Source organism: Dunckerocampus dactyliophorus, chromosome 6 (genome assembly GCF_027744805.1).
Source record: "Dunckerocampus dactyliophorus isolate RoL2022-P2 chromosome 6, RoL_Ddac_1.1, whole genome shotgun sequence".
Taxonomy (NCBI): Eukaryota; Metazoa; Chordata; class Actinopteri; order Syngnathiformes; family Syngnathidae; genus Dunckerocampus; species Dunckerocampus dactyliophorus.
In genome coordinates, this window is record NC_072824.1 from 28,786,996 (window position 1) to 28,814,693 (window position 27,698).

A 27,698-nucleotide genomic window follows, 5' to 3' on the forward strand; every position below is an offset into this window, starting at 1 on the left:
TGTAAGCGCCTCCGCGTCAGCAGGAGGCGCTGACGAACTTCGAGTAGTTAATTTGCAGCAAGTCAGCTGATCCGGAACCGGATGCAGCGTGCTGTTCAACGGTTTGACAGGCGAGCATTCATCCAAAATGTTGAAAATCACCATCCGGGCAGATATAAGTACCCTTTGGGTCTTATTCTGGATCACGTATTCTCAGTTTTTGGTCGTATCGTCCGATGACATAGTGGTGGCGTGTGGAGGATTCGTCAAATCCGATGTTGAAATCAATTACTCGCTGATCGAGGTGAGTGCAAATGTTTGAGCTGTTGAGCTGCACGCTAGCTGGCATTGTTTAAATTATCGCAGTGATATTATTGCAAGAAAAAAATGTATTACACTCGGTACAGCAACATTTTTGCCTTAAATGTGTGAGTGTCAGTGAGGAGAATGTGTAGCACGAGGCACGAGTGTTAATCCCGGCTCATTCACAGGCTCGGAAAGATTAGCTGTTGGGTCAATTAGTAACATTTAACAGTTCCTTTTCTGTTAGTCGATAAGACGTCACCGCATTTTAACACTGGATTTCAAGAGCTCCATCGTGCCAGCATTGGAATACAGGGTTTGTCATTAAATTTGCTCCATGAATCCTTTCTTTCTTTTTCAGATTAAACTCTATACCAAGCAAGGCTCATTAAAATATCAGACGGACTGTGCTCCAATCAATGGATACTTTATGATCCCTCTTTACGACAAGGTATGACACACGCTCATATGTATTTATTTGTTTGCTGTTTGATAATGATACACAAGTTTTTGTTCTTTGTACAGGGAGACTTTGTTTTAAAGATTGAACCTCCCCTTGGCTGGAGCTTTGGTATGAGCTGCATTTTTGCTTATTATGCTATTTTTTAAATATGCATTTTGTAACTCTTAATTTGCCTCTGATGTACTGTATAAAAGGGCTGTCGAAAAATGAATGCGTCATAGCTAAATTACTTCCATTTAACATTTTTAATGTAATGAACGCATGCTCATCACGCCAAACCACGCCGCTGTTATGACGGCAGACTGAGCCACAGCGTCGACGCTCTTACATAACTTTATTCTGACTGGAACACATCAACAGCAGTGCAATTCCAACACCATATTTCCAACTCGCAAACACGTCTCTCCCTGGTTCGTTGTTGTTGGAGCAACCTTCCTCATTCTTTCCGACACTCGTGCGAGGTGCATTCATGGACGCTCCGAACATCACGATATCTTTATTTTGCACGTTTGCGTGGTGTAAATAAACAAAGACAAAGAAAAACAACACGTGGCTGTTCATATCGTTAGCACTGAAAGTAACTCTCTCTTGATGTAAAACATCATCATTAAACTCGCTGATTGGTTCACACAATGCACAAACAGGCTGCACCTCGTAATTGTCTACTACCAGCGTGTAGCGTGACCTAATTATATAACTGTGCTCTTCCGTGCTGGCCAGGCGCCGCTGCACTGCGTAACTAAACAATTAAGTACAATTTGCTTTAAATAGACTCAAAACATGTGCATTCTACTTGAATTACGTGGTGTATTTGAACGCAACACTTCATCTCTCATAATACAGTAGTGATGTGTAGGTTTGCGAACGAATCGTTTGTAAGATCCGGCTCTTTGAAATGAACGACAGGAGCCCAGGAGATGGGTCTTTATTATATTATATTTTTGTAGCTGTTCATTGAGGTTTAAATAAATCTATTTAACCTATCTCTTTATGTATTTTTTGCATTGCTAATTCATTTTCCACAATACCCATAATTTGGTAACTGATTTAAGGCATGCACGGTGGGCATTTTGTGTGTGGAGTGTGCATGTTTTCCCCTTACGTGCGTGGGTTTTCTCCAGGTACTCCGGTTTCCTCCCACATTCCAAAAAGCATGCATGTCAGGTTAATTGGCGACTCTAAATTGACCAAAGGTATGGATGTGAGTGTGAATGGTTGTTTCCACCATCCACCAGTACTAGCCTGGACTTGTTTTTCAGAGAGGTTGTGTGCCGAACAAATATACACATTAGCACTCAATAAGGTCAGCAAATCTTACCTTTATGCATTCCCACATATTATCAGCATTTGGGAGCAAATATGAGGTGAAAGGAAAAAGGGTAAAAAATACAGTATAGTAGTCTCTGTACAGCGTGGGACAAAGTTAGAAGGTGCGTCAAAGTGGGACAAAACGCAGCTTGCATTACACATGCAAAACTGGGGGGGGGGGGGGGGGGATTTATAAATGTATATTATTTTTTTGAATAAAATAATGTCCCATATTTCCAAAATTGATATCCCTTTACATAAAATGTGATTTGGTTGACCACAAAGATTTACATCCCGAGTTATTTCTATCTGTGATTAAGTGTGATTAATTATGCGTTAACAACGGATTAAAAATGCAATTAAATATTTTAATCGATTGACGGCTCAATTGCATACATAAAACCGTGTTGTCGTCTGTCTGTTAATAAAATGCAGTAAAATGGGCATATTTCAGACATAGTTGCAAATGGTGATTAATCAAGATTAATTAATTTGAAAACGTATTTTTTTTTCTTTAACATTCGCCAGAGCCTACCAGTGTAGAGCTCCATGTGGATGGAGTCACGGATATATGCACAAAAGAAGAGGACATCAATTTTGTTTTCACTGGCTTTTCAGTGTCTGGGAAGGTGAGATTTCTTTAGCTTTTCTTTCTTCATACTGCAACAATATTTCCATTCTTGAATACAGAATTATTTTGTGATGTTTTAACTGTGTGGAATAAGATCAGATGGGACATTGTGTTAACCTTCCATGCACGCTACATGTCAATCAACAGCAACATGACATTTTACTACTTTTTAAATGCCATCCTAATTAATTTTTTTTGATGTTCTTTTCATTTCACAGGTCCTCAGTAAAGGCCATCTCCTCGGCCCAGCTGGAGTAGAAGTTCAGTTGAGCCGAGCAGGAACAGATGAGAAACTCCAGAGTGTCATCACACAGCCTGGAGGAACGTAAGTACCGTCAGCATTTTTTTGATCAGTCATGCTTTTCCGCTGATTGCCCTGAACTGGTGGGACCTGAGTCATCTTCTGTTTTGCCGCCGTCCCTACGACACAGATACACCTTTCACAAAGTCCTCCCCGGAACTTATGACATCATTGCTTCCCATCCTTCCTGGATCCTGGAGCAGGTTGGTAACTTTCAGTCGTGTTTATCTGATGCATTCAATGAATAAACATGCCTCACCACATCTTAACCGCGTCTTATGTATGTGTGATTTAAAGGTGTCATCAAATTTTGTTTTGCTGTAAATTCTAAATTTCCACTGCTGAGTAGACCTAGAAACATAAATGTGTGCAACCAAAAACAAGGCCGTGTTAGATTTCTGATTGTTCAAGGTAGAAATGTTCACATGTAATGATGAGGTCAACGCCAGTGGAGATTATATTAGGACCTGGGATTGATAATCCCTTCAAAAGTCCCTCATTTGTGGTGATTTTATGCAGCAGTCAGGTTTGTTTAAATGACTTATTTCAGCATATACTGTAATTTCCTGTGTAGAAGACGCTACTTTTTTCTTCAACTTTGAACCCTGCGGTTTATACAGTGGCGAGGATAATTTATGACCATGTTCTAATCTCGTGACATCTCCTATACTTCTGAACTACTACTAATCGTTTAAATACTGTGCCACTCTCGAGCCAGTGAGGAAATGGTAGCTTTTTCCTTGACAGGAGCCAATCACGAGCTATAAGGGAACTCACGACGAGCTCGCAACCCATGGGAAATCGCAGGAGGTCTTTACTCAAACAGTCTGACATACGGTGTCATCTTGCAACAAACACTAAAGTCACCAAACAGCAACTTAACGCTCAAAAGGTATACCTAAGAAATATACAAGACAAGTACTGATACACCAGTTTAAAATAAAAGAACAACGATTTTAACTACTTCCCCATAATCCATTTCATACAGAAGAGCAGTTCATTGGACAGTAGCTGCCATGGCTGCTGGTGGCTCAGGGACCTCATGAGCGCTCTCTGGTGGCCCACCTTAGCAACCACTGTCCAATGATGTGCTCTGCTGGACGAAATGCATTATGGGGAAGAAGTTAAAAATAATTTTTTTAAATTTTATTTTATTTTAAACTCATATTGTACGTATCTTGTATATTTCTTAAGTTTGTTGAGTGTTAAGTTGTTGTGTGATGATCTTAGAGTTCTTTGTAACATGACAGCATGAGTCAGACCTCCGGCGATTTCCAATAGGTTGACGAGCTTGTGAGTTTTCTCATAGCTGATGCTTGGCTCCTGTCAAAGAGCTGCCTGGTCCTCACGGACTCATTCGCGCCACAAGGTGTCTTTTTATGACGTGGGCATGTGCGGCTTATAGTCGCTGTGGCTTATATGTGTACAAATCTGTTTTTCTCTCTAGTGGGTGCGACTTAAACACCGGTGTGTCTTTTATATACCGGAAATTACGGCCAAATAATGTTTAATGCCATTTGAACAGCAAATAGTCAATGAATTTAAAGGCTTGAATTCGGCATCAGTTTAGTGTAAAAACATTCTTATGCACCTCAGCTGATAAGTTTTCTGGGGCTTCTTTTTAGAAAGGTTGCTGTGTACAAAAAAGTGGGGTCAGCAGGGGTGAAATGTGTGTATGTGTCTTCACCGTAAATGTTGGGATTTGTAGAAAAATTCTATACTGAAAAAAGTGCAGATTCCTACACATTTTTCAGCCGTGCGTGGAGCTCACGCAAGGATTCTCAGACATGGCAATCAGCCACACCACAAAGTAAAGCTCCTCGTCTCATAAACACAAATGAAATACACAGCACCACCGGGAATGCCAACTGCCCCTTTTAAAAATGGGATTGTCCCATATTTAGAAACATTGCAGTGTTGGCAACCTAAGGTCAATGTAATCAGCACCTCTAATACACAATATGCAAATGTCACCTTCTCCATAGGAGACGGTGGCTCCATCTTTCCCTTTTTGACAGCCTAACGTGATCCTTACAAGCATCAGCATATTCATGAGCTATTTATTTAGCATTGACCATTTATAGGTGATTACAATTCACGGCAGGTGGTCTTTATAACGAGAAGACAGCATACAAGTGTGCACCACATGCTTTTAACAGTCTGTTTGTTTTTTTTTTTTAACTTTCGTACGTAGATTCTTTGGTTTTGTGAGTACGCAATCCCAGCACAGTTTTCTAAATGAGGCCCCTGGTCGGCACTGGCGTACATAATCAGTCTGACCTTCCTCGCAACTGCTGGTGACCTTTTGCCATCTTCCCACAGAGCGCTACCTCAGTGCACATTTCCACTGCCAACGCGCCGGCCGCTGACCATCTGGTGGTCGGAGGCTATGACGTCTCAGGGGAGGTCCGCAGTGATGGAGAGCCCATGAAAGAGGTCACCTTCCTGCTTTACTCGGCCACAGTGAAAAGAGAGGTAAACCGACATTATTTGTCCAGACAACCATGTTCATGCTCAAGGTGTAGATTTAAATACTTAATTCTAAAGTGCTATGTTTCCTTGGGTCCCCTAGGATGTAAAGGACTGCAATTTTTCTCCAGTGGAGGGCGCCGATTCTGGGGACAGCTCTCTTGTCTACCTGTGCAGTGCCCTCTCCAGGGAGGATGGCACCTTCAACTTCCCCTCACTGGCAAGTGGAGAGTACACTGTGGTAAGCATTCCATGAGAAGCAATCCTGGTTAAAGCATTTTAATTTGCAATTCCACTTATAGCTCATAAGGTATAGTATCTCCTTTAGGTGCCCTTCTACAGAGGAGAAAGGATCACTTTTGATGTCGCTCCTTCCAGAATGAATTTCAAGGTGGAGCACAGCAGTTTGACACTAGAGGTATGAAGTCTAATAACGTATTTACTTTTAATGTAATGTTAACTTTCAAATATATTCAATCATGCACTCTAATGTTGACTTCTTTGTGGCTTTTGTACAGCCCATCTTTCGCGTTATGGGTTTCTCTGTGACTGGACGGGTTCTGAACAGTGTGGCTGGGGAGGGCGTAGCTGATGCCACCGTCTCCCTCAACAATCAGATCAAAGGTAACATTATGAGATGACGACATACAACAGTGTCATTGTGCATAATGTGCATGACGTTCTGGCTTCTGCTGCCTTTCTCCACAGTTGTCAGCAAAGAGGACGGTTCTTACAGGCTGGAGAACATGACAGCTGGTACTTACACCATCCGTGTCCAAAAGGAGCTCATGTTCTTCGAGCCAATAACGGTCAAAATTGCCCCGAACACACCACAACTTCCTGACATCATTACAGCAGGGTGCGTCCGCCTGCTTTAATGAAGTATTGTTTACGAATACATTTAGAACATACTGAAAAGCTTCCGTTGTTTCATCTTCAGCTCCCACTTCCAGGTGTACCTTGAACCACTTGATTATGTACACCTGCACAATCTCATGAGATCCAATGATAGCGCACATTTCCACAAAGGCTCATTTGTGTGTTATGTAACAGGCTACTTTCTTGTTCCTAGACGACGGCTTAAAATGTAAACCATTTTGATCTGGGAGTGGACTGTACCATTCATGCCATCATGGTTCTAAATAGCACTAGAACTTCTGGCTAACACATGAACTAACCTATGTATATATTATTTTTTTAACAAACATGCTTCATTGACAATAGCAATGTTTTTAATATTACCTCTTGTTACGTATAGTATGTTTACCTACGGTTGGTGAGTGCATATGGATTGTAAGTTCCTCATGAACTTGTGTTGTTTTTAAACAGGTTCAGTGTTTGCGGACAGATCTCCATCAGCCGCCTGCCTGAGGGCATGAAGCAGCAGGGTCGCTACAAGGTCACCTTGACACACCAGGCCCAAGACAAGACTTCGGGCCGGGTCATTGACTCTGACACCCAGGGAGCGTTCTGTTTTCAGGCTAAACCAGGAGACTACAGTGTCCATGTACGACAATATTTCAAATGAATACTCACGTCTGAGAAAGATATTTCATGTGACTTGGCGTCTGTTTCATGATGCAAAACGACAGTGCCACTGTGCTCACCTTCACAGAATTGCACATCCGTGATCCATATATACACTGAACAAATGTTGTACACATGTTAGAAGCCCACTGTGTGCGCAGGTGTCTCTCCCCGAGGCTGATGTGAAAGCGGGCCTGGCGTTGCAGCCTCATTCTCTGGAGTTTTCAGTTGTGGACCAGCCCCTCACAGACCTACTCTTTACCCAGTTCATGGCCTCTGTCTCTGGAAAGGTTTACTGTTTAGGTAAAATCTGCCTAATTTATACTTATTACACCTATTTACATGAAGCCATGACTTCTATACTGTAGTTTTGACACTACTTGACCACATGCTGTCTTGCTGCCCCCCAGCGTCCTGTGATGACTTGTCAGTAACACTTCAACCAGTTAGCCGACAAGGAGAGAGAAGGATTGTGCCCTTGTCTGGCAGCAGTGACATCCTCAGCTTCTCCTTTGACAACGTTCTACCTGGGAAATACAAAGGTCAGAAATCGATTTCCTTGTATGTATAGTGAAATCTGGCATTGTATTTTTTTCCTTGGAATTATTGATTTATATAATCAAAATACATATATTTATATACATGTATATACTGTACAGTATACATATTATAGGCCGCACTATGGCCTAGTGGTTAGCATGGTGGCCAACCACTCGACTCTACGTTGGACATCTCTGTGTGGAGTTTGCATGTTTATGCAAGTGTGGATTTTCTCCGGGTACTCCGGCTTCCTCCCACATTCAAAAACATGCATGCCAATTTAATTGGCATCTCAAAATTTCCCATAGTTGTGAATGGGTAAGGTTGTTTGTCTATATGTGCCCTGCCATTGGCTGGCTACCAGTCCAGGGTGTACCCCACCTAAAGTCAGTCCAGCATACCCCCCGTGATCCTAATGAGGATTAAGCGGCATAGAAAATAAATGATACAGTATTTTGGCCATTTTTAAGCATTAGCGGAACTTCCTTCCTGGCGCATTGATATCACATAACACAGAAAGGAACGCTACACATCACGGCAATAACAAAAACACAGCAGCAGATGCGGCAGCTCCAATATGTTACCTTTCGCTAGTGGGCTGACGCGCAGTGAGTGAGCGTGTGGCGAAGCTAGTCGCTAGCCGGTGTGGTGTGGCGAGGTGTCACTACGCCAGTAAGGTAGTTCTTTCCCGTAACAATGTTAATAACAATAATAACAATGTCGCTGCAGTTCACGTCATGAAATGGAGTGTTGTTGGTGGTTTTTAGAGGTTTTTCAGAAGGCTAAAAAGGCAGAAAAGGTGCGTCCCATTCTGTTCATTTTTAGCCACCTCTTTTTATCTGTTTGGATATTTTTAGAACATACAGAAAAGAGAAAGCCATATATGTTCATGTCTCACATGAGGATTGTAGATGATGGGCACATTTTTTTTTTTCCAAAAGTGCAGTTTTGATTTAAGGCAAAACAAGACGTTGATTATCTGTACTACACTGCCCACTAGGTGTCACCAGTAACATGCACCAGCCTTGGTCCCCAATTCCAGGCTTTTATTATTTTATAATTATTTTATCTCACAACAGGCACAAAAAATAACAATAATAATCATCATCATGATAATGCTACTGTTGCGGCACTCAACACTCAATTCTGAATCCCCTATGTCACTTCCTGTCCACACGTTTAGAACACATTTATAATACACGACCACAAGTCTTATTTATGTCTTAAATGGCCTATTTTTCTCTGATTATATTTACTATATTGGATAATATGAATGGTAAGGTGACTATAGGGGTGTTATTTCATGTCTAGAGGGCTTTAATAATTGTAAACATCGTACTTAGAAAGTCATAAACAGGCTTTTTATTGCTCTAACTACCAAAACATTCTGTTCATGAACACTGAGTCATACTTCCGGTCAGGTCTGGAACCAAACCGGGATGCATGGTTTTGCATCATGACAAAGATCCCAAACACACATCCAGAATAACGTGTGTCATCACATAGGAGTGGAGGAGGGTTCCACTAACAACCTGTATAGCTCTGGTGAATACCTTGCATTCCCAGGAGGATTAAGACAGTGCTAGATAACAGCAGTGCTTACACAATATATTGACGTTGGCCACAACAAGTGATTAGACAATAATGGCTGTGTGTGGAGTCATTTTCAGAGCATCCTGCTTTGATGTCTGTATTATAAAATAGTTGCTGAAATGTGAGGGGTGTACTCACGTTGTGACATCAAATTTGGGTGACAACAGTGTCTATCCACCCTTTTATCTACCATTCAAAGAAGGTAGTACCCCAATGGCAGGATGTCAAAAAGTGGTACAGTCCTCATCACATTTTCCGACAATGGAATGGCTCAACATTGTAAACTACACTACCTATAAAAATGTGTGTGGAAATCTGACTGGAAGTCTGCGTACGCCAGAAACCCAAAATGTGCGTAAGGACAAAAAATATCCAGAGTTCTAAAAGTGGCGTACGCACACATTCACACAGTTTGTGGTTCATACAGTAGATTCCACCTTGAGCCGACGTGCGCGTACGCAACTCTACTCAGCTCCACTTCACCATAAAAGGTCAATGAATGTGGTGTCCATATTTGAAGAGCCTTGACCGCATTGCTACGATGGCCGCAGTCATTCCAAATCCGTTTTTTAGCTTTTATAGTTGAGACCCCTAAATTGAATGTGGTGATTGGTGTTTAAAAAAAAAAAAAAAGGGCCTGAACTGCACTCAACTTCAATTCCTTCATTCCAAGCTTGTGTGACTTTTGCAGCTGCATTTTGACTTTTGTCTTTTGTGTGTCTTAATTTCTACCTGCTACAGTGAGCATCTCTCACGAGGAGTGGTGTTGGAAGCACAAATCCATGGAAATCGAGGTCCTGGACTCTGACATATTGGGGGTGGAGTTCCGACAGATCGGCTACATCCTACGCTGCTCCCTCTCCCATGCCATTACTCTGGTCAGTAATGAACTCACGCTGGGTGGATGACACGTTCCTACATTTACATTTTAACGTGTGTTTCTTTGCAGGAGTTCTTCCAAGATGGCAGCAAACCTGAGAATGTGGGCATCTACAATCTCTCCAAGGGAGTCAACCGGTTCTGCCTCTCCAAACCTGGTAAGATTCATTTTCCGTCATTCTTGTATCGTTCAAATTGTATGAATTAGCAAGTATGACAGCAATATTCAGCTGTTCCACTGAGCTTAATAAGAGTGAGGCACCAGTTCTCAACATCTAAAACCGGAGGAAAGTAATGAATCTTCTAAAAAAATGTCTCCCCCAGGCGTTTACAAAGTCACCCCTCGCTCCTGCCACCAGTTTGAGCAGGATTTTTACACTTACGATACGTAAGTAAAACAACCAAGACGTGGTCTCCTTGCGTCCGGTTCTGTCTCGTGACTTTTTTTTTTTTTTTTAACTTCTGTCTGAACAGATCGGCACCCAGCCTCCTGACCCTGACTGCAGTGCGCCATCACATGACAGGGCTCATCACCACTGACAAGATCCTAGACGTCACAATCACCATCAAGTAAGGCACATTCACGCGGGGGTGGGGCATTATATCGAACTGGTTATTAAAATGTCGTCAATAATAAACATCTATTGCATGTGCTGTCAGGTACAGCGCAGTGCTAGCAGCAAGAATGATTTATGAAACTGGTATCAATAAGAATACGGGGGCATCCATAAACTTATACATTAATAAGTTAATAATTACAAATAGTATATAATAAATATATTATTACCTTTTTATTAGGGCTGTCAAAAATGGCGTGTTAACGGCAGTAATTAATTTAATTCATTAGCTACGTTAAAAGTTTTAGCGTCATTAACGCATGTGCATCTTGTCAAGCCGCATCTCTCTTATGACGGCAGACGTAGCCACAATAGCGTCCCCACAGAGTCTCACTCACCACCAGGGAGGCGTCCGGGAGGGATCCGGACTAGATGCCCGAGCCACCTCAACTGGCTCCTCTTGATGTGAAGGATCACAAATAACCTGTTTTTTAATTAAAAACATTAACCGTGCAATAAACTGGTGGCTTGATCAACATGCACACAGCTGAAAATAGTGTATATAACGTCCTGATCTGTATTACCTTGATTTTTGCACTTTCTGTGCTATTGTGTGCTCTTGAACGTTTGCTGCTGTAAACCTGGAAATACCACTACCCCTTGTGGGACTAATAAAGGCATATCTTATCTTATATTATCTTATCTTAACAACCTATTTGATCAACAGGGTACCTAAAATATGTAAATGCAATGTGATTCAACACTTTGATAACCGCAGATAAACATAGAACAAATCTGATTACAGGCTTTTACGGAATAAAAGGAGCATGTAAAACATAATATATAAACATAAGACTCTTATCATAGTAATAAGAATACTAGATTTCCGCTATGCATAGTATAGCACGTGTCGATGTCCATCTTACACTTTTTTCTTTCTATTGCCTGTCAGATCGTCCATCGAGAGCGAGCCGGCACTGGTTCTTGGCCCCTTGCGGAGTCTGGAGGAGCAGAGACAGGAGCAGCAGCTGCAGGAGATTCAGCTGCGGCGTCAGGAACGAGAGCGGCGAGCTGCCGAAGAGGACGGAACCTCCAAAGATGATAATCCTCCCGTTCAAGAGAAGGCTGATGACTTGACAGGCCCCTTCCACTATGAGTTCTCCTACTGGGCAAGGTCAATTGCAGTTAACTCTCATGTTAATAGTACTTTTAATAAATGTTGCTTCTCTCGTTAAATTGGATATCATTTTCATTTTTGCCTCTAACCCTTAATAATATTTATTATTAATAAAAAAAAAAATTAATAGCTTAGCTTTGTAATAAACTGTAATCTTCCTGCATTTTCCCAACAAAGCACATTTTAAATACTCTTTATGCCTGAAGGGAAAATGAGCATGGACTTTTTTCTTCAACTGATCTTCACATGTCAACTAATGCTAAACCATCTAACCTTTTGGTTTACTTTGCAGGGCTGGAGAGAAGATAACGGTGACTCCCTCCTCCAAGGAGTTGCTCTTTTACCCCCCTGAAGTCGAGGCCACCATCACAGGAGGTACCGTATGTTCCCTCATAGAAATTGCTGTCCAATAGTCTGAAGTCATTTTTTTGAAGCAGTTCTGAAGGCTATGTGTTTCACAATTATTTTGAAATCCCTCTGCCTGCTATTTAGCAACAGGACATTTTAATTCATTTTGCAGAGTCCTGTCCGGGGCGCATGGTGGACATCATGGGCCGTGCAGGGCTCTTCTTGGAAGGCAAAGTGTCACCGGAGCTACAAGGTGTAGAGATCTCCATCAGTGAGAGAGGAGCTGCTGCACCACTCATCACTGTGGCTACTAATGAGATGGGAGCATACAGGTATGGAAAACAAAGCCTAACTTGAGGAAGAAACAATACAAGTGTTTTGAAAACAAGCAAGTGGAAGTTTGTGGTAAACAGGGTTTGTGTTAGAACATGCATTTTCTTCCGGTCGGCCAAGTGCGCGTCGAATCAATGTTCCCTCACTCCATCGCGGTTCACCTTTCGCGGACTCACAGTTTTGAGGAATTTTTTAATTTTTAATTTTTTAATTGATTTATTTTTTAAACAGCTATGAACACTGTTACAGGCTGGGCCTGGCCCTTTAAGAAGAATTGCATTGTGGATAGTTGAGTGTTGGAGGCAGCGGTGTCGCTCCATTCTCTCTCCTGTCTGCACCGCCCATTGACATTCTACCCCACAGGTGTCAAGCACAAGGCCCGGGGGCCAGATGTGGCCCGCCACATCATTTTATGCGGCCCGCGAAACCCTTGGAATAATGTATGTCAATAATGCACTTCACCTCTGCCCTTCTAAATGTATTTGATCTGTCATTTTGACAGAAAAATTGTACTGCATGCGGTTCTTCTAAACGTCAGTATTATCTAATCATGCAGCAAGATATTCCAAGCATTTTTCAAAAACAAATACTTGAATGTCTGCTTGTCACCATGACATTCTCACTTTACTTCTCATTTCGAAGCAAGTTATCCATCAATTTGTTAGTAAAAATATAATAATCTAATGCATGGGCAACTGTGTAATAATAATAATAATAATAATAATAATAATAGGAGGTTATATTCACATTTAGATTCATATATACTGACCGTTACAAGTGGCCCTCTGAGGGCAGCCATAACTGCGATGTGGCCCTCAATGAAAATGAGTTTGACACCCCTATTCTAGCCAATCAGGATGCAGAAGGCAACCAATCTCCTCCATGCCGTCTCTTGTTGTGGTCATGGCTAGCAAACTGGCTAACCGTGTGAGCTGCTTGCTAACCGCCATTACTGTAAACAATAGAAGAAACAGACGACGGTAACCGCGTGTGACGCTGAACTAGGGCTGGGCGATATGGACCAAAACTCATATCCCAATATATTTTGGTTGAATATCAATATAGGATATATATCCCATTACTTTTTCCACAAAGGCAAAGTGAAAGCCAAATATGCGTGCAAAGTTCTTTTTTATTAAAATAAAAAAAGGAAAATAGCTGCTGAAATAAAGTAGTCCATTCTGTTTTTGAGACAAATATCGAAAAAGTCAAATATAATCTTCAATCTTAATCGGGCTGCACTCACGGTAGTCCCTCTGCAGCCGGGTTAGCGGCACGGTCAGATGAGTGAAACACACACGAGCCACTTAATAATTTCTTGTGTCCAACCTAGTAGGTTGATCATTAAAATTCTAACATTTCAACTTTGAGGGCGTTCAAACGAGAGAAATGTGACAAAATGTTATTGCCTGTCTTGAGAAAAGTGTGTAAAGTGTATTGTGAGGGGTTTTACAGCCTTAAAACATATATAATTGGAAACAAAGTTGGCTATTTCGCGGATTTCACTTATTGTGGGTTATTTTTTTTATAAGAGCAATAAGAATAATCAGTAGAAAATGATATAGAGATTTAAAAAATCCATTATTTATTCAGTTAGAATTGTTGAAATTTCATGAAGTGGTTTTGAATCAGCATAATTTTGCAAATAATGCTGGGAAAGCTAAGCTTAAAAAAAAAAAAAAAAAAATTATGCCAATGAACGTTCAAAAAAGATTTGAAAAAAGAGAAAGAAAGTATACAAACAAGATTCAGGACTAAACTGATGGAAGGTTGTGTTTTTGTAAAAGGAGGCAGTTTATGGAACAATCTGAATAAAGAAAGTAAAGAATCCAAGTCAGACTTAGCATTTAAAAGAACGGTTAAAGCCAGTATGTTGAGGAAATATAAAATATGTTAGTTATGTTTGATTGCCATACCTTGGTTATTTCAATTGTGGGCAGTGGCATTGGCTGAGTTGTAATTGAGGAACTGAGGAGTTGTGTGGCCGGCTGGTGTACGTATATTTTTTTGTTTAGATTGTTTTTAAATTGCTTTCTTTGTGGCTAAATTTTTTGGGGGGGAGAAAGGGGCAGAGACAATAAGACTTCTGGAAGTCGAAGAGTCGAAGAGTGTTTGTTGTTTTTTTTTTTTTCCTTTTTTAAATGAAACAAATGTTTTCAATAAAAATATAAAGTTTTGCTAACCTAAACTAAGGAACACTGTAAAAGCATTTGAATGATCCCGGGAGAATCGGAATGCGAGTTCCGGTTCCCATCGATGCTGGAGACTCGATGCTCAACCCTCCATGCATTTTTCTTGTTAATACATTCATTTGGACGCAAGAATGCAAGCAAGAACTGAATGACAGAATCTACGTGATGAATTGGGTAAACATCCTGCACAGACGTGTTCTCGGTCCAAAGATCTTTCCTAATCGCGTTAGTGAAGCTGACATTTGTTTGAAAGGATCCTCATTAGATTTGTTGCCCGCATTAATGTCTCCTTCCAGGATGAGTTGTGGCGACTTCAGTGATCCTTGGTCACTTACTGGCAGCCCACCTTTAATGTTAGCCTGATGAATGATGACTGATGAAATGTGTGAATTCAGTGACATGCAAGGTTTTGATGGCACACATGAAGAGTTTACATCCTAAGAAACGGTCATCCTGATAAAGGCCTTAAATTAAATGGTATTTTCAACTGTGGGCGTCACATTTTAAAAACGTCAACTCTAGAAAGAGTCAGGGATTAAAAACAATTTTGGTGTCATCCTCCTCACCTGTAGAAGTCTTGCTCGACCACAGTTCTTAACCCTTTTAAGCGCCAAAATCGTAAAATTGCGACAGGCAACATTGCTGAATTGAACACGACATAGAGACAAATGTGATGCCTCATGTAGTTCATGGCGGACATCTGTGAATTCAATATGAGCAACATGTTTCTAACGTTTAGGAGTTTAATGAGTTTGAACCCCCGCACACACGGGAGTCCGCCCCCTATGACAGTCCACAAAGCAGCACACTTTGGAGCTTGGGGGTTGCAGGAGGGCACGTCCCAGAGGAACATTTTACTGGTCCAAGCTTGCTGTTCTACACCTCAGAAGACAAATTTGCGGTTCTCATTTTAGTTTCAATTTTGTCTAAAAATGTTTTTCATATGTTTCTCCTAAAAGACGACATACGGTGCGTGTAGCACTGGTGGTCAAAACACCAATAGCGGGAGGGGGGGTAGCGGGAATGTAAAAAAACGCAGAAATAGCGGCAGTCGCGGTAGAATGTGCAGCAGGAAATACATTAATACAATAATAGCGCAGGAGGCAGCAGTGATGTTCAAAATCCCGCTGTAAATGATGGTGGTGGTGGTGACGTCATAGCTGGCATTACATTAGATTAGTGAATTTACTCCCATCACAAACTTGGGTCATACAGTATGCATTTATCTCTAACAGTCTTCAAGGTGCAACCTTTCGAAGCTGTAACATCAAAACTGCATATATTTGTGAAAGGGTTAACATGGAATGAAGCTGACCAATATCTGTCCAATTTGACATTTGTCAGACACGGGTGATTTAATCTCATTCAGGATGGCACTACATTTACAGGCCATGGTTGATTAGATTTTTTCCAGCTTTCCACCTTTTATTCCTCTCTTCTGAAACATGCTTTGTGAAAATGTGTGAACGTCGTAACCACCGTCTTTCTCCTCATGTCCGTGCAGTGTGGGTCCACTCCACAGCGACCGGCAGTACGACATCAGCGCCAGTAAAGAAGGTTTTGTCCTGAGTCACGTGGAGGGAAGCCAGGGAGACTTCAAGGCCTTCGCTCTGGCTGGAATCACCTTCAAGGTATTTTTGTTTTGTCCCTCCCCCCCAGATACAGATACAAAGAGACAGCTCATTACTGCGCGTATGGGAACCACCGCCTATACTGTAAAGCCTAATGAAAAAGCCTCCAAAAAGCGCCAACAATGCTCCAGTTTTTCAGTTTTGACATTATTTCAAAAGGTTGTAGCTTGATACTGGAAATTAGAACAATCATCAGTATGACACCCTCCTCATCTCTCAAGTAAACCCAGCCATCATCATCGTCACTTACAGTGGGATCTTGAACACCACTGCTGCCTCAACGGCTATTATTGCAGCTATTATTACATAGAATAGGTATCAAGTATCGATCTATTATGCCTGTGAATATTGTCGTTCATCCAGGTCATTGTATTCTCAGGTCATATCGCCCCCCCCCTCCTCACAATTATCAATGTTATCGTGAATGTACCTGTTACAGCATGTATATAAGTAGCGCTTTAATAGTGGTCTTTGTAGGGGGGCAATGAATAAAAATGAAGAGTGCAGATAATATAGTTTGAGTTGTCATATTCAAGGTCGAATAGAAGAGTTTTCAGGTTGGATTTGAAATTTGCGAAAGTTGAGGATTGTCGTACATCTTCTAGAAGACTGTTCCAGATTTTGGCAGCATAAAACGGAAACGCAGCCTCACCGTGTTTAGCCCTGACTCTGGACACCCACAGGAGACCCGCCCTTGAGCTTCTCAGAGCCCGAGATGGTTCATGTGGCTCTAACATGTCAGAGATGTACTTTGGCGCAAGACCATGAAAAGACTTGTATACAAGCAAAGCTGTTTTAAAGTCTATTCTCTGAGCGACAGGAAGCCAGTGCAGAGACCTGAGTACTGGACTAATATGCTCATATTTCCTGGTTGTAGTCAGGACTCTAGCAGCAGCATTGTGGATGTACTGCAGCTGTTTTACTGCTCGTTGAGAGAGGCCGGTGAGAAGGCCGTTAGAGTAGTCTAGCCTGCTGGAGACAATAGCATGGATTAGTCTCTCTAAATCGGGCTCAGACACTATTCCCTTGATTTTGGCAATGTTTTTAAGCTGGTAAAAAGCTGATGATTATTGTTTATCTGTTCTTATATATTTAAAACACACAGAAAAGAGAGACGTGTGTTCATGTCTTGCATAAGGATGATGGGCAAAATTCCAAAAAAAGTGCAGTTTTCCTAGAACACTAACCTCATCATCATGGGCTGTCTTGTCAAATTATTTTTATTGTGATTTTTGGAAAATGGAAATAAATAAATAAATAAATTGCTGGTCCCTCAAGTAATCAGTTTCATTCAAAGCATTTGTTTTGATTGGAATGATGAATAAACGCCTTGAATCCTTGAAATACGGCCACAGCCAAACCAGCATTCTGCTGCTATCGAGTGTCCTGGTGGGATCTGCAATTATCGACCGTGAATTATTCAGTGTTCTCTGTCAAACTGTGATAAATATTTTGAAACTTGTCTCGTGTATTAGTGGTGTTATGACAGCATCTCTGACAAACCGCTCACCTTGCCCAAAACCGTCCTTTTATTTGAGAAGGTGGCTCTGCCCATGGAGACCATGACAGTAAGATATTGTGACAATTTATTTTTTTTGTAGTTGAATATCTTGTTGATCTCTGTTGATGTTAGCTTTGCTGAGTGCTGATCACTGAGATTAGAACCACTAAATTGCAACATGCTGTGCTGAAAGAAGTGTGATTTAAAGGTGACCCGTGAAGCCTATTAACCCCGGGCTCCTTGTCTTTGTGTGTGTTTGTGTTGTAGATAAAGTCAGAAGACGGTCATCCGCTGTCGGGAGTCCTTTTGTCTCTAAGTGGAGGACAGTTTCGCTCTAACTTGTTGACTCAGGACACTGGCGTCCTCAACTTCAATAACCTGGTAGGGAACTTTTTTTGGTTTTTCACATTTTTGCACTTATCTAGGTGAAACTGTCTTGTCCCAAAATGTTACTTAATAAGAATTGGACTGATAATTATCGGGCCGATATGAGGATTTATGATGTCCTACTGATAAATGTGATAACATAAAAAAAATAGCTCTGATAACCGATGCTCCAATGAGCTGAGATTACCCGTACTGTGCTGTAGGCGGGTTAGGCTGACCAAATCTAGCGCTCCTTTTCTTCTACGTGTGACGTGCCGCAAACCCGTGTTGTAAACAAGCATGCTCCCCACTGCCTCAGACACCATGTGCGCTAGTCACACCAAATGCTCCGTAAACGCTTTGCAACGGGAGAAAACAACACTGACCCTAAGCACACCAAACCCCACCAGCCGCCCGAAACGCCAGCTTCGCCATAACCGCGCCACGAAAAGCCCACGAAGACGCCCGCACCGGCAAAGAAGCTGCCTTAAAGACAGGTCTGGGACCCGCTCCCATCGCCACGGCGTCCTCAGACATCGCCCAGCAAACCACTCCGAGCCACGGGTTGTGCTTCTGAGCCGCTGCTGTTTTTTTTTTTTTTTTTTTTTAGTGATGTAGTGATGTAGTGATGTTATGATTTTGATGTTAAGGACGAATCTACTTGTACAGTTTGTCAAACCCAACCTGGTTTGAGTCGGTCTTAGCTCCAGGTGTGCACAAACTACCGTTAAATCTAAATGTAAAAAAAATAATAGATAGAAAAACTCGGTATTGGTCTTAAGAAGCAGGAAGTATCTTATCGGCTTGAAAAACAAATGTTGTGCATCCATAGTCGCTCAGTCAGCATAGCTGTTGCTAAAAGTCACCCTTTTCACCAGTCTCCTGTAAACATTCAACATCAAACAAGAACACTACTGATTTACAATTACATCTTGGCCTAATGTTTTTCACGTAATGGAGTCAGAATGTGATTTTTCTGCATTCTGCGTCACATGAAGACCGTTTTCGTTCTCTCCAGAGTCCAGGTCAGTACTACTTCAAGCCTATGATGAAGGAATTCCGCTTTGAGCCTGCATCCCAGATGATTACAGTAGAAGAGGGTCAAATCCTTAGTATTGATATCACTGGCATTAAGACTGCCTACAGGTACTGTAAGGTTCTGTTCATCTCAGCTGTCCCAAGCCCTGTGAAGCAGGGTCCAGAAAGGATATCGTAGTCTCACTGTACGTTTGTGTCCAGCTGCTACGGAGCAGTGCTGTCTCTGAGTGGCGATGCTGAGAGGGATGTTGCCGTGGAAGCGGTGGGCCAAGGAGACTGTAGCCTCTACAGCGAGGACACTGTCACTGATGAGGAAGGTCGCTTCAGACTCAGGGGTCTGCTGGTGAGGATGACAATTAGCTGGTTTTAGAATCAGCTTTTTTTTCATTTTTTTTTTTTTAACAAGATATCTTGTAATTGTCATGGTGTTGCAATGATTAATTTACTGAAATTGACACACCACACACAACCTCACAGAAACTGAGGTGTCACAACATGACATGAATGGGAAATGGGGGAAAACGGCTCTGTGGGACATTTTGTCTATCGTCTGTTATGCACTAAAATGATTGGGCTATTCACTGCTTATCTATAGCCTGACTGCAAATACCTGATTCAACTGCGAGCTGAAGGCAACGACCACATCGAGAGAGCTTTACCTCAGCAAAGAGCCATAGAGGTAAGCTGCATATTTAATATATGCTTTTTTTCCAGGGACACCACCACTGAACTTTTTGACACGTTCATTGTCTGAAGCTGTGGTCACGCTGCAGGTCAATTCTGATTTTTTTTTTTTTTTGCTCATATGTGACCTGTATCTGAGTTTTTGGAGGTTTTTTTATGTCAGTGTGAACAGCACAATTCCGATTTTTTTCAAATGCGACTCAGGCCTCATACGTAAGTGGATATAAATCCGATATGTTTGCGATGCGACTGGAGTATGAACGGGCAGGTCGCATATATCTGACCTATACGTCATCAAAAGGCGTTTATTGCCGCGGTTACTCGATGTAGGCGGGCATGGAAAGGTGTGGTTTATCGGGCAAGACTTGGATAAAGGTACTCGCCCATGTAGGAAAAAGTTGTTCTTCTCATCTGCTAATTATTTTTAAAAGGTGTTAGTGAAGCAGCTCTCATCAATGTATCACCACTCCTGCCTCAGACATCCACTCACACACGCACCTTGGAACAGACAAGTTGTCTGCGAACTGCCATAGCCAAAATTCTTGCCCTCTTTCTTCTTCATCTCCTACACAGAATCATTTGGTTGAGAAAATATTGAGTCTCGTTGCACCAAATCCTTGAAATTGCCACAAACGCTTTAAGGAGCGCACAATAGTCCCTGAAAAACGGTCACGCCGTAGGAAGCCAGTACGCCCGTCTTGCAATCAAAGTGAGCGGGCTGCACGAGCCTGGTACGATGCCCACACATGTACTGTACGTCCCCGGTGAGTGAGTGAAACGTACAACAGCCTAGCACTCACAACTTGCACGCCGCACTCACGATATAAAAGCTCCCAGTTTTCTTATGGAGGACGAGCGACAAGCACGTGGGCGTCACAAATCACTTGCTCCATGAGAACGACACACTTGCAACCCCTCCGATACCGTATTTCCTCTTAGTGCTGGCCACGGCCAACGAATTTCCCAAAAATTGCAGAGCCCGTGCATCAAGATGTAAGGAACGCTACATGTGAATGACCACACAAAAAATCGGATTGAAACAAAAAATCCAAATTGGGCATCATAACCCTGCAGTCTGAACGTACTCACGTTTGTGCTCACAGTGGAGCATGTGAGTCTAATCACCAGAGAAGACCGGGTGATTAGTAAGCAGCCTAATCTATGTTTCGATTAACATGAGTGGTGGTGTAGCTGGAATTACCTCACCTTCATAGATGCTGTCATTCACATTAAAGAGCCCATTTCAACTCCTTGCTAACCAAAGAAGCAGCACCTACTGAGTCATGTAAATCTTAATGCATGTTGGAAATGAGTTCCCAAGATGATTTTGCGCTGTAGACGGCATAATTTCCATAATTTTGCGCTCCAGTAGACTCACTATATGCATTCACCACTCTACTTTCACTTGACATATACTTATTTGGACCAAGAATCCTTATTTATTGGGGAAAAATATTTTACATCAAAAAAATCTTACCACTCTGAAAATGTGTTAAAAATAAATAGATGTGTACACTAATAGATGCCCCCCTCCCCCCGTGCAGTTCAGTAAATAAATGCCCTCGGGTCACTAAATGAGCACATGTGGTAAATGAGCAAGTACAAGTGGCTGTAGAGGTAGATTCAAAGTGCTGCTGTGACGTCAATCCCAGTTACATTCCAGTTCATCCATAAATAAGCTTTTGATGTCATATTAAAGTTGTCTGGGTGCTTTACTGCCAGGAAAAGTGTGTTCTTTTCCTCATTAAATCGTCAGTGTGGGAACATGGAGTGCGACCTATCACATGGGTCCATTCTGAACACGAAACAAAAGCACAGATAATCCCATTGCAAGATGAAAACCTTTCACTTTGTAATTTGTCCTCTTTTGAGAAGTGCAGCCCCTTTTAATCTCTCTTGCGAGGCTGAAAAGGCCTTAATTCCCATTAATTCTCTGTTATTCTCTCACATTGTGCGATTGGCTCACAACTTTTATCTGCATTTGGAGTCCAAGCCTGCATCTGCACATGCTGCACCGCATTCGCTCTTCTATTCAGGTCGGCAGCAGTGACATTGAAGGAATCAACATCATCGCCTTCAGACAAATCAATCAGTTTGACCTGAGTGGGAATGTCATCACATCCCCTGAACACCTGGCAACTCTTTCGGTAGGCCAATTATTGAATTAATATTATGTAAGCCTCCTTGGCTTTTCATTTGAAAGCAACAACTTTTTTTCCCTCTCTGCTCAGGTGAAGCTGTATAAGAGTGACAACTTGGACAACCCCATCAATAGTGTTTCACTTGGCCAGTCCCTCTTCTTCCATTTCCCTCCACTGGACAGAGATGGAGAGGTAACACCCTGCTCTTGTGCATTGTAGTATACTAGAGGAACCCAAACACATTCGATCTTTAACACAAATGTTTTAACACATCTTTCATCAGAAGAGGGAAAAAAACTGTTGAACAGTCATGATAGAACATGATGGAAGTGGAGAAAAGAAGAAATAAAGAAGAACTGAATAATTTCTAAATAAGTAATAAATAAAATGTAGTTCTTAATGCAGCCTGCTGTGGCTAATCCTGCAATTTATGTCACAAGACCAAAAAAGAACAAAACCAAAGCAAAATGCAGTCACTGACTCAAAAAGGCCACAACATAAATACTAAAACAAACAAACTTCTGTTTCCGGGTCATGCGATTGTTATTAGCAACTGTTGCTAAGTGGTTCTTGCTTGTTGTTCAGTGGAGAGTAAACGGTTTATACCACGCACCCTCCACTCCTGTCTAGTTCTGATTCACATCTCCACCTTTGGTGACCCTCGACGTGAGTAATCTGCCTTCATCAAGTTCTGCCACCTAGTGCTACTGCGCATGCGTATACAGTGTTCCCTCGTTTACCTCGGGGGATAGGTTCCCAAAATAACCTGCAATAAGTGAAATCCGCGAAGTAACCAACTTAATTTTTTTCACAATTATTTATATATGTTTTAAGGCTGTACAACCCCTCACCATACACTTTATACACGTTTCTCAGGCAGGCATTAACATTTTCTCCCATTTAAACTTTAATTTACATTTTTGTTTGGATTTTAATGATCAACCTACTTGGTCAGACACAAGAAATTATTAAGTGACTCACACGTATTTCACTCCTGTGACCATGCCTCTTCGTCCTGGCGCCGTTCGGCTGTGGCGTTTTTGTGTCTTTGTTAAAACATATTGCTCGTGTCGTATTTTCTTCGTACTCCGTGAACCAAAGATTTATTTACAGCAAGCTTTTTACAGTCGCGTACCCTTTGAAGCCATGTACCCTCTACTGCTGCACACTTAAAAAACATAAACCATTTTTACAACATTAAATTGAAATATTAAACATGATTAATTGGTTAATTAATTGTATACTAGATGATTCTGGTTCAAAAATTTTCAATTTTGATAAAAGTTTTACTCGAGCACTGACAAATAAGATATATAAGAATATGAATCCTTCCCTTTTTGAATGGGTTGAAGTTGAGTTTCACTTTTGTCCACTTGCAATCGCTATGATTTCAATCTGTTTATTAATTTGATACCAAATGGAGAGGGAAAGTTGAACAAACCTGATAAAGCAGCATCCGAAGTACAAAAGCACATACAAACACAGCGATAAAGCCTCATTTTCAGGGGAAGTCTCCACTCTCTCATCCTGACACGCACATACATTGACGGGTTTCACAGTGCGGGGATTGGAACACCAGTATAAGTTAAACCTTCAAGATGAAAAACTCTTAATCCACAACATAATCCTCAAACTTACTTATTCATATAACTCACTCTTTCTGTTAGGACGGTGTACTCTGTGCTGTGAGGCGTTCGGGTGCGCTCATAATTGTTTTTAAATTTTATTCACCTATGACAATTGGCGTACCCCCCCAGGGTATGTGGTCTACCCTCCATGGTAAATGGTCTGTCACTTGATTTACCTACTGATGACGCAGCATCAGGAGCAACTGGGGGTTCAGTATTTTGCCCAACCACTTGGACATGATCAAGGGAGGACTGAGGACGGAACCAGCAACCTTCAGGTTGGGAGACGACCACTCTACCCACCTGAGCCATGCCGCCCTACTTTGGGAACCTAGGATATACAGTATTGCGTAAAGGGAGCCAGAAGGAAGGCTGGAAGTAGACATTTTTATAGTCGTCTCAGTTACTCGTGGATTTTCACCAGTCGATTCTGGTCCCTGCACGTAACCCCTGCGAAAAGGCTCTACTGTATATCTCCTTCGTCAGTACTGGCAAATATTTGATATTTTTGTGTGTGTTGAGTTTCCAAAACATAATTTACCAACATTTCTTGAGCAAATATACTTAAATTCCGCTTTCGTCCTTTTTATTGGAATGCATGAATGTCTGATCAGATTGATTGTGGCCGTCTACAAACTCGCACGCGCCGCTGTGAGATTTGACATTTTTGAACTGTTTTTCTTCACTTCTCGTCAGTGACCTGTCGTGCGTGAGGATATGTTTTCATTTTATGATGACCTGTTGTTGCCCTCGCCTTCTTCAGAGCTACGTGCTGATGCTGTACTCCACACTGTCCCGCACGCAATACGACTTCACGCTGCCTCAGGTCTCCTTCACATCCACGGGCTACCATAAGCACGTCACCCTTACATTCAATCCCACTGTAAGCAAGACGTTTTATTTTTTCACTCCAATGTGTGATGTGGAGCTTGTGATTCCCCTCCCCCCCCCCCAAAAAAATGTAAATAAGGCTCTTGTCACGTGTGTGTGTTCTCCTCAAGCGCAAAGTGCCTGACCAAGATGTCGCCCAGGGCTCCTATATTGCACTACCCCTCACTCTGCTGCTCCTGTTAGCAGCATACAACCACGAAAAGGTGTTTGAACTCCACCTTCCCCACAACCTTCAAAGTGGCTTTTTGTCCGTGTGCTCACTGGTCTACCGGTCTTCCAGGTCATCCCCTTCCTGCTGCAGATGGGGAATCGTGTCCAGGGTGTAAGGAGCATGGCCCAGGCTAGCGGTGACGGTGCTGCCTTGGACGAGGCCAAACGTCAGGCCAAGAGGCAGAAGGCCCGGCGCACATGATCACCTCAGACCACATCGTCCTGCGTTGAAAAGTCCACAAGCAATCATGGTCACACCGCCTAAGCATGTGAAGCGCTTGTCAACCGTGTCTTCAGCTGTTTCTGGATTTTAGTGACCCATTTAGCTTGATGTGGTTTATTTGATCGAAGCCCCCACCCCGGCGCAAAAAAAACACTTCCAACACCTCATCAGTTGCTTTTTTTGTAAAAAAAAAAAAAAAAAAAAAAAGCAATCAAATGAATTATTTTTACTATGTATACTGAATGAGTCTAGGTCAACTCAAATGTATATCCTTGATGCCAGTTTGAAAACACTTGAATCCATCTAGTCTACCTGCAAAACGGCTCCACTCAAACAAAATGCTACTTTTTTTTTCAGGATTTTGCAGTTTCGCCACCACAGAAAACACAATTCTGTGGGTTTATACTGTGACACCTTTCCAGTTTTTGTGGTAAAACTGGTACAGTACTCCTTTTTATAGGGTTAGACACCTCAAAGTGGACTTGGAAGAAAAGACATGAGATTACATTTCGTGGTTTCACTTTTCTTCACTTGTCTTAAAGGAATAGTTGGGATTTTTTTGACACCAAGTTGTATGAAGTCCCCATCAACAGCGCCTTACACCCCACTTGGTCCCCTAAGTCCAGTTCTGGTCGGATTTGGGTGATGAAGAACATACTTGCTGAGGTTACACAAGTAAGGAATTGACTTCTTAAAACAATATGCGAGCGTCTTCATCACATACACAAGAATGGAGAGGCGACAGTGGGTATGGATACCGTGGGAGACAAATATAAGGCCAAGCCACATGTTTTGAGAAGCCAAACTACTTACTTGCGACCCCAGTGAGTACCTGGAGTTATGCTCTTCATCACCAAAATCAGACCAGAACAGAACTGGGGGGTAAGTTGCTGTTGATGTGCTACACTGCTGATGCGGATGTCATACAACTTCATGTCAAAACATCCCAACTATCCCTTTAAGCCACAGAATGATTTAGAAAGTGGTGGGTGGGAAAGTGTGCGTACATTTGTAGAAACCTGGAACGTAAGCTCAGGATTTTTTTTGGACATAGTCGTCCCTCGCCATATTGCGTTGCGAATTTCCTGGCTTCACTCTATCATATCAATAAATCTTCACTGTTTCGTGGTTGACTACGGCCTATTAGTTCAAAAAAATGCACATGTTGAAGCAAAGATTATGTAATTTTGGTCCAAATTAAGCATTTTCAAACATGCAAATGACTGATTGAACTAAATTGCAAATATAAGACATTCAGAAAGCGCAATTGAAAGACACGCTGGAGTATGTAGTGTTCCACACTAGTAGTTAGGTGTCAATGATGTTACAGTATGGTACACTGATGAGACAATAGCCACTGCAGGAAGTATTGCAAGTAAAAAATCAACAAGGAACTCTCCAAATGCTAACGTGTGAGTCTAAATTATGTCTTATTTTCTATTATTATGTCTACTATTTGGGGAATATGAGTATAAAGGCTATTGGGGTGTTGTTGCTCTAATAAGTGTTAAAAACCACATTTAAAAGGTCATAGATTTTCGATGCTCTTAACTACAGATTTATCCTTTATGAATAATTTTTTTTAAATCCTACTTTGCGGAAATTTACTTATCACAGTCTGTTCAGAAGCCAATGAACCACAACAAATGAGTGAAGATCGTTGGAAGCATTTTTTCCCCCCACATTTCACATCTCTGCATAGAAAGACTTCACATTTTGCACCACTATTGATTGTTTGGAGGAAAACTGCGCTCAGATTAGAATAAAATGTTGTACAATACAGTATATTGTATAGGATTTACCCTCAACTAAATCCACACCCAACAGAATTTTCGCTTAAAGGGATAGTTGGGACTTTTTGACATGAAGTTTCAACAGTGACTTAACACCCCCCCCCCTCTCCCTTTGCTCCGTGAGCGGAGTTCTGGCCTGATTTCGGTGAGGAGGAACATAGTTCCGGTTAGTTGCCGGGGCCACTTACGTGAAGAGTTTGGCTTCTCGAAACAGTATGCGTTCAAAATAGTAATACGTTTGCATCACAAAGCCGTTGCTAACAAAAAAAAAAGTCAGACCCCTCAGTCGCTCGGCGGAACTATGTTCCTCCTCACCGAAACCCGACCAGAGCTCGGCTCACGGAGCAAAATTGAACTATCCCTTTAATTAATAATCCTACCACATAGGATTGCGAGTCATTCCACTCACCTGCCATATTGTGATACACTCCATTTACCTGTAAGCTTAAACAGAGAAGCTGCCTTTCATTAGCTCTGGATGCTGGAACCAGGATTTTGTTTTCTTTTTGGGGTCGGGGAGGGGGTTCTGGAGAGAAAATGGGCCTGATATAATTTATTGACATGATTGTGTGTTCTGATAGTAGCTGTTTTAATAATTATGTTGAGGTTGAGAACCCTCAGTAGTAAATTAGCCTTAGGCTGGGTTCCGTCACATGACGTCATAATTAATGTGAACTTTTTTTCGCATCCATCTGCTGACTGTCGTGACTGAGACTTGCTGAAAGTTCCAAACCACTTGAGTGTGTACCTAATTGTAGAAATGTGTTCTAAAAAATACACGTTTGTGATGACTTGATTGGTTTGTTTGGGTCGAAAGGGGGAAGTGTGTGGTGTGTAATTGTTTAATGTGTTTTTATAAAGTTGAAATGGAAGAAAAGTGACTTGGCTCGCGTGTAATGTCACCTCTGGGGGGCAATGTGATCCAACTCCTTTTCAGACTCCCATATTGTTGCATTTTCTCTCTAGATTGAAAATAAAATGGACACAACCGG

General features: G+C 41.8%; 1 protein-coding gene across 1 annotated transcript; it reads left to right on the top strand.

Moving 5' to 3' along the window:
• Positions 1-74: 74 nt before the first annotated feature.
• On the top strand, positions 75-27,698 carry nomo (nodal modulator). The gene is made up of 31 exons (XM_054778935.1): positions 75-283; positions 644-733; positions 808-853; positions 2,582-2,682; positions 2,903-3,009; positions 3,116-3,188; positions 5,308-5,460; positions 5,558-5,695; positions 5,783-5,872; positions 5,973-6,078; positions 6,163-6,313; positions 6,784-6,961; positions 7,143-7,284; positions 7,392-7,523; positions 9,856-9,992; positions 10,064-10,151; positions 10,318-10,381; positions 10,468-10,563; positions 11,503-11,724; positions 12,020-12,102; positions 12,248-12,407; positions 16,105-16,231; positions 18,000-18,113; positions 19,117-19,244; positions 19,338-19,479; positions 19,732-19,815; positions 21,857-21,967; positions 22,052-22,153; positions 24,353-24,472; positions 24,591-24,683; positions 24,761-27,698. The coding sequence occupies exons 1-31, from the start codon at positions 128-130 to the stop codon at positions 24,890-24,892; spliced, it is 3,666 nt and encodes a 1,221-aa protein (XP_054634910.1). The 5' UTR covers positions 75-127; the 3' UTR covers positions 24,893-27,698.